This window comes from Nicotiana tomentosiformis, chromosome 8 (genome assembly GCF_000390325.3).
Source record: "Nicotiana tomentosiformis chromosome 8, ASM39032v3, whole genome shotgun sequence".
Lineage (NCBI taxonomy): Eukaryota > Viridiplantae > Streptophyta > Magnoliopsida > Solanales > Solanaceae > Nicotiana > Nicotiana tomentosiformis.
The window spans coordinates 103,775,857-103,783,357 of NC_090819.1; the positions used below are offsets into that span (position 1 = coordinate 103,775,857).

The 7,501-nt window shown below is 31.6% G+C and overlaps 1 protein-coding gene across 8 annotated transcripts; it reads right to left on the reverse strand.

Moving 5' to 3' along the window:
- Positions 1-703: 703 nt before the first annotated feature.
- On the reverse strand, positions 704-6,779 carry LOC104091911 (probable polygalacturonase At3g15720). 8 transcript variants are annotated; one of them, XM_018769365.3, is made up of 10 exons: positions 6,374-6,777; positions 5,426-5,566; positions 4,954-5,091; positions 3,961-4,122; positions 3,597-3,623; positions 3,244-3,451; positions 1,864-1,945; positions 1,672-1,780; positions 1,145-1,261; positions 704-1,054 (listed from the first exon to the last, which is right to left on the reverse strand). In XM_018769365.3, exons 1-10 carry the CDS (start codon positions 6,392-6,394, stop codon positions 821-823), a joined length of 1,239 nt encoding a protein of 412 aa, XP_018624881.1. In that variant the 5' UTR covers positions 6,395-6,777; the 3' UTR covers positions 704-820. The 8 variants fall into 8 exon arrangements, with proteins under 8 accessions (XP_018624881.1, XP_070038681.1, XP_018624884.1 ...); XM_070182580.1 differs by having other exon boundaries at positions 5,426-5,486; positions 6,374-6,626; XM_018769368.3 differs by having other exon boundaries at positions 5,447-5,566; positions 6,374-6,626.
- Between the last annotated feature and the right edge of the window lie 722 nt (positions 6,780-7,501).

Sequence of the window (7,501 nt, forward strand, 5' to 3'; positions counted from 1 at the left end):
ATTCCCGACACTTCTACTACATAAATTAGTAGTCTTAGAATCTTTAATGATTAATAGATTCAAGTTTGAAAAAAAATATTGGTAGAAATTGCCAAGAAAGCCATGAACTGATATTTAAGCTTGTTTGGTGATTTGGGTTTAGATGGAATTAATTAAGTTAATGATCTATATCACTCCGATTATTGATTATGAGTTATAGAACACTCGGATAACTTGAACAAGTAACTTGGAGCTAAATATTTGAGGTGAAGTGAGGTTTTTTTCTTTAGTTAAGGGCAAGACTAGAATGTGCATATTAAATTGCTTGATTGCTTGCCTCGTTATTCAAAATAAACTACAATTGAAAACCTTTATGACAAAAAAAGATTAAATAGTATGACTTGTTATAGTTATTTGTTACCATTTGCTTGCGTGAAGTTGCTTGTACTGTTCAGGCCTTCAGTTTAGATTCAAAACAGAAAATGATTAGTTTTTATGATGTGTTGTGCTTGTTTGTTTATATGCAATTTCTTTTATTGCTTAAACTTTCAGTTTAGCTTCAAATTTCTGTGATCACATTCAGAACATTCAGAAAGTTCACAGGCTCCATTGATTCATTCCTATATTAGCGAATCGTGTCAAATGTTTACTTATTTTAGACGTTTTGTTTATTCATGGGGAATGCCTCCAAGCTTCATGTACTCAAATTTTGTTTAGCGGCTCATGACTTGAAAGTGAGATAGTTTATATAGCTTTGTGACCATATCCAATCGGTAGTTTTTGTCAAATCTAATTACCACACTGCAAATGCCTATGGAACTAAATAAATGGAAAATATGCTCTAATATTTATCCAAGCAAGGTACAGGAGGTGAAGTTGAAGAGGCTTTTCCTTTGGCATTATTGCAAATAGCAAAAACCTTTTGTCCAGAGACAACTGGAGTTATGTTGATATTCTCCATATCAATGTTGGTGCAAGCTGTGCTATTGCTACAGTTCAAATTTATTGCTGCTTTGCTGCTTGTACTTCCATGTATATTCTTGTATGTTATATAGCTCACTTTCACTGCGCTTTCCTGTTCAACATTAAAAAATAAATATTATGAAAATTTTAAAAGTCTTCTTTAGAAAATTAAAAAATGATATATTTTTATTTATTTTTTTACCTGAGGTTGACATGAATGGTCTCCATTGCAATAATTCTGATCAATAATGATGGGGTTTTCTACATTTTTGAGGTGAATATCTTCAAAATGTATAGACCTAGCATATCCAGAACCACCCTATGAAGGCATGAAGAGATAAATTAGTATAAGTATTCATAATTCTTTTATCCTTTTAGCCTATCTGACCAAGATTGTAAAATCAATTTATTTTGAAAAGTGTTTTTCTTAAAAGATCTTTTAAAAAAAGTATTTTTGATGAGAAACAGTTTATATTTGGCTAATTAATCTAAAAATACTTTTGAGTAGAAATTAGTGTTTGGCCAAGCTTTAAACAAAAGTGATTCTAAATATATTTTTCTCAAAAACTGCTTCTGTTTTTACTCAAAAATAATTTTCCTAAAACTTAGCCAAACACCTTACTTTGGGACAAAAGCACTTTTGATAATAAAAAAAAAATACTTTGGCCAAAAAGAAACTTGGCGTAAAGGGCTATAATAATATTAACATGAAAGGGAGACTTTGTTTACCTGCCATGTCTTAATTCTAACACCATTCTGAGTTCCCACAAGGTTACAATTTGTTACATAGACGTTGTCCACATACGCATATGTGTTATCTGGACCTAAGCTACCCACACTGCATACAATGTACTGTATTAGTTATAAAAACGTAAAGAAATAAATAGAAATTTTTAAAAAATAAAATAAAAGGAGTTCTACCTTATACCATGCCCTGGTCCACATGAAATACCAGAAATATGAATATCAACGCACCCAGTATTGATGGCAATGCAGTCATCACCTGTTTGTTATTATTTTTTGTTGGATTAATTAATTTTGGCATAAAAATGAAACATTTTATGCAGCATAAAAGGGTTTCAATATCTATAACCTTAGTAGTTAATAGTTTATATTAATCAACTTAAAATCTCAGGCTAAACATATTGCTAAGAGATAGACAGGTCATGCATAACATAAACTACTCCAATTTATTTCGGAAACAGCCTCTCTACCTCTCCAGGTAGGAGTAAGGTCTGCGTATACACTACCCTCCCCAAACTCCACCGGTGGGATTATACAGGGTATGTTGTTGTTGTTGATCTTAGATGAATGGAAGTGAATTAAATTAGTTTACTATTTTATTTTAAAAATTGTGAAACTCTAAATTGTGCGTTTTGCTTAATAAAAGTGTATGAAATAGGATTTGGGAAATTCTTTTTGTATCAACCAACATATTCTGATAATTTTTGTTTATAGTACAAAATCAATATTCACATAATTAAACTCCAAATTGTGCGTTTCGCTTCCTCTTCGAGAAAATATTTCAGAAAAGTGACCTTTGGATTTTCTTTTTTCGAAAAACTTTCTAGTTTGATGTTCAAAAAAATGAAGTGCATTTAAGAACAAACACGGTTATTTCATTTTTTATTTTATGTAAATTCTTGCAAACCTCTTTTTAAAATTCATAAACGGGGATAGATCTAGAGGTCGGGTACGGGTTCAAGTAAATCCAGTGGCTTTTGTCTAGTTCTTGTATAGGAATTAAGAAATGAACTAAATATCTACAATTCTATATTTGAATGTGAAGCCAATTATTAGGGAGAAATTCAAAAATAGCCAGATTTACAAATGGTAATTGAAAAATAGTCACAGTTTCAAAGTAATCGAAATTTAGCTACTTTTTATGTAAAGATAAATCTGAACGAAAACATTGTTCAAAATCCGAAAAATATTCCAACATAATATACTGGAGTTTCAGTATAATATACTGCAACTCCAGCATAATATGCTGGAAGTTTATAGACATGTGCTCCAATCTCCAGTATATTATGCTAAAACTTTCTACGTGTTGGAGTTCCAGCATAATATGCTGGAAGTTCATACACAGGTGCACCAATATCTAGTATATTATGTTGGATCGGTCCGTATTGCAGCAAAATAGTGACTATTTTTCAATGACTTTGCAAAAACTGGCTAGTCCGTGCTATTTTTACCAATTATTATTGTAGTCTTAATTTAAAATCGTTGTAAGAAATTATAAACTTTAAATTCTGAATCCGACAAGCTAAGATTTTAGGAAGTTGAGAGCACAAGAAGTACCTGTCTGAATAGTGGAGTCTTGAATGTGAAGTTGGCTAGAGTTAGAGATATCAATACCATCAGTATTGCGACTATATTTTGGTGCACTTATATGAATATTTGAGATGGTTACTCCTTTGCTGTAAGTCAGGCTTATATGGTTTCTCGAACTATTCACTAGCTTAATTCCACTCAATTGAAGGCCGTTACAATAATTGAAGTGGACAGCCTACCAAGAAAAAGAAGAAGAAAAAACTCTATGTAATCTTATAAAAGACATATGTGCAAAAATTAAAAGACTCAAATTAATAACACATAGTAAGGTGACCATAATAAAAATTTAGTATCAGAGAATTTTCCCAAAAAGTTCATACAGTTGGTTTAGTGCAAGTTCCATTCACCTGAAACAAGAATAATCTCACTTGTTAATACTTATCCAAGCAAGTAAACAAGGACAAAGTACGTACTAGTTAAAAACATTTTCGCCTACATGATTCGAAAGAGAGTTAATTGAATCAAATTCATCCAAAAACTACGTACACTGAATAAATAAGTTGAATCCATTTAACATAAGAGAAGTTTTTAGTGTAACGATAAAAATGATTCAATAGTAATTTTAAGTCGTAGGTTTGGATCCTTGGTTTCATTTATTGTATTTTCGTAAATGCCCCTTGTTAAAATTTCTGGCTTGTAAAATGCAATCTTGAATTATAAAATAGAGGGATGTTTAAAACGCACCCTGATACCACTAGGAATTTTCCACCAGCGTTGGCCATTGCCATTGATAGTACCAGAACCATTGATGAAGAGACCAAAAACACCTGTAAAATAAATCCAACTAACATTTTCACAACCTCTCCATTCCTTTGGATCCTCTGGTGCTACAATTGATCCTGATAACTGCAATGCAATTGCTAAATATGTTTATGTTCGGAAAATAATGCTACTCTTACCAAAAAATAAGTATTAGTAATCTTTGGCATAATTTCAGAGACATATATACTCTTAGGTTTTGCTTCGTAACACTAATTTTCCTTGTGATTTATGATGTTATTCATATCTTTCTTTATTAATTTCTCAGTAGTAATTCTTTTAATCTATTTATCATTAATATTAAAAAAATCTTACCAACTTGCCCCTTTACTAAAAGTAAGCTCTTCTAGTTAATTAATTATATGAATATCTTTTTCAATAAGTTCTTTAACAATGAAAAACCAAATACCCTTGTAAAAAAAAAAATTATACCGTTTATGCCCTGTCAATTTTCAATGCCGCTCTCAATTCTATACCAGAGTGTTGTCATTGAAAACTACTTTCCATCTATATTTTTTTTTTAAAATAAGAGAACCGAGCAGAGCGGACATAATGGATCCTGTAAGTTACACGTGTTATCGTTTCTGGAAATTGGACAAACGGCAAATCAAGAAGAAAGAAAGACATGTCACTCCTCTCAAACATTAATACATCCCAATACAAAGTAGGTAAATTATAAAACAAAACTTTATTGAAAAAGAGTAAACTATTCAACTTGTATTTTATATTAAAACAACTAGGTTAAATTTTTGTTTTACAAATATCAAAATAAGGGAGTTAAACATAATATCGTAAGGCACCAGGGAAGTTAGTGTTACAAAGCGAAAATCTCTGAAATTCAAGTTCGTTCTTATAGGACTTCATATATATATCGAGGAAAAATGAAGTGAAATAGGAATAGAAATTGAAGAAACTTACTTGTAGATGAATATTGGAGGACTTGCAAGGTCCTTGGAATGTAATAGGCCGTATTAAAAATGACTTTTCACTTGGTATAAGCATTGACGGATTTCTACTTTTACTGCTACAAGTAGCTGTCCAAGCTTGTTTGAATGCCTATAAAAATGGAATAAGAAGCTGTAAAATGCCTTAAAAACAACTTAATTAACGGGAAAAATAGCAAAAACAAATTCTCTTTCTATCTCAATTTTACTCTCCTTTCCTTGAAAAGGGGACTTTAATCAAAGTAAAAGATTAGTTTTTATTCTTGTTAATTAAAAAATAATCTTCTGAAAACGCAATAATATATATGTCTAAATTTAGACTATACATATTTTTCCTTAAGATGATACATGCTCTTGAGCACACGCGTGTTGTTTCTCAGGGCGTATGAGTAATTGAAATGTGTGTATAAAATAAAAGTGAAAGTGAAAAATAAGTTAATTTTTACAATTGAAATTATTTGTGTTACTTTAGTGTCGTCGTGCATTCCATCTCCAACGGCGCCATAACTTGTTACATCAAAAATAGCAGCAAGACTTTTGTCAAGAATAAATGGAGTAATACAAATCACAAAAATGAAAGCTCGATCCTGCAAAAAAATTTGCACACAAGAAATGAAGAAAATGAATAATCATGATTATCGATAAGAGTCCTAATAGCTATATAGGGTAGCCCGGTGAACAAAGGATCCCGAAAGGGCCGCACCCCATGAGGTGTGACGTAGACAGTCTACCTAATGCAAGCATTAGTGAGTGTTTCCACGGTTCAAACCCGTGACCTATAAATCACACGGAGACAACTATACCGTCAATCCAAGACAACCCTTCAAGTCCCATATAACCAAAAAAACAAAATTCCAACTCAAAATAAATAAAGATATTGAGCTCACCATTCAAATTAAATCGATTGCAGAATAGTGAACAAAGCTCGTTCTTCTTCTCGTTTTTTTCCGATGTCGTTTTTGTATGGAGGAGGGGCGGATTTATACGCTTCTGAGCATTGCATTTATTATGGAAAAGAATTTTTGAAATCTACTAAAAGATTCACTGCAATCCTCTTTAAGTATGACTTACTCACTATAGATGAGTTAGGAATTAATTCTTCTAAAGCCTCATTAACACTAATAGACTGCTCTCCTCCATCTGACACTGACACAAACAAATCTCTCTTCACAATCAAGTAATTTTCAACCAATGTTTCATTAAATATGTTTTGGGAAAAGAATAGCAATTTTGGTCCCTCACTATTGCTATATTCTAGTTTCAGACACTGTGTTTTCTGGTTAAGCATATCTAACCTTCAATTAAACAAAATGTACACTTCTAATCCAATTATAACAGTAATTAAGGGGCAAATACGGTTTTTGACACTCAAAAGGAAAATAAAATTGACATACCCGAGTACGCCAACAAACCATACAAGGCACTAGTGACGGAACTTGAAATGAAGAATTGTACTCCCACCACCTTAAGGATCAATTGAAATCCTCGTATTACTTATACTAGACCAACATATTTTCCCGGAGAATCGGTAAATACTTTTACTACAAAAAAAACTAAAAAGAATGTGATAAGAAATGCTCAATTTAATGCGCTCTTGCTACAAGTAAACAATCCCACGGGCAGCTTACCAACTATACTTCAACTCCAACTCAAGAATCAGCTTGTGAATATATAGTGGTTTGTATCGTGAAAAAGCAGATAACTGAGTTAGGAATAATGAGGTTAACCAACTAACAATGTTGACAATGGTATTATGGTGGGACCAAAGTAGGCATCATTTGAAGAAGACTTGAAAGAGAAAGGCAAAAGAACAGAAATTTTTTAGCGCGGCGTAACCAGGAATTTGTGTAAGGGAATTCAAAACAATTTTAAAATATCACATAAAAATTACAAACTTGCGTCAAGGAAATTCAATAGTTTATATATTTACAAAAAAAAATGCATTTACTCTTTTTATATGATGTAATTTATTTACAAAGGGGGTCAATTGAACCCTTTTTACCGAACTTGGCTCCGTGACTGACGCTGCTGGTGACCTTTATTGTTGGGTTGAGATTGACCCGTGGAGCCTCATATAAAAATAAAAAAAAATAAAAAAAACAACGTCATGTGATGTGATATATCTCACAAAAAATAATACTAAATTCACTCTGAACCATTTTACGTTAAGGTTTTATTAGGCGCGGAGTTTAAGAGAAAAAAGAAGAGGTGGTTTTAGAATTTATGATCTTAAAAATAATATAATATTTATGAAGAGTAAAATTAAGTTTTTGTTATAAGAAAAATCAAATTATGGTGGATGTCTACTCTTCTTCCATGATCTTCTCAAATGCTTAATGACATATTCAATGACATATTTCTATGCTTAATGATATATTCAATGACATATTTTTCTTCACTTTTCATGCCTATATAAAGGCCTTGTAATAGATAAGAAAATACACACAATTGAAGAAGAAAATCTCTTCCTTCTCTCTATCTCTATTTCTTGTTCATGTTTTACTAAATTGCCTTTATTTCAT

Bases quoted from the DNA above. Each gene is read 5' to 3' on its own strand.
- LOC104091911 (XM_018769365.3), bottom strand. From the start codon at position 6,394: ATGGTTTGTTGGCGTACTCGG. The intron at 4,123-4,953 runs GTAAGTTTCTTC...ATTGCATTGCAG, and splicing joins CCTCCAATATTCATCTACAA to TTATCAGGATCAATTGTAGC. The intron at 1,781-1,863 runs GTAGAACTCCTT...CATTGTATGCAG, and splicing joins GGACCAGGGCATGGTATAAG to TGTGGGTAGCTTAGGTCCAG.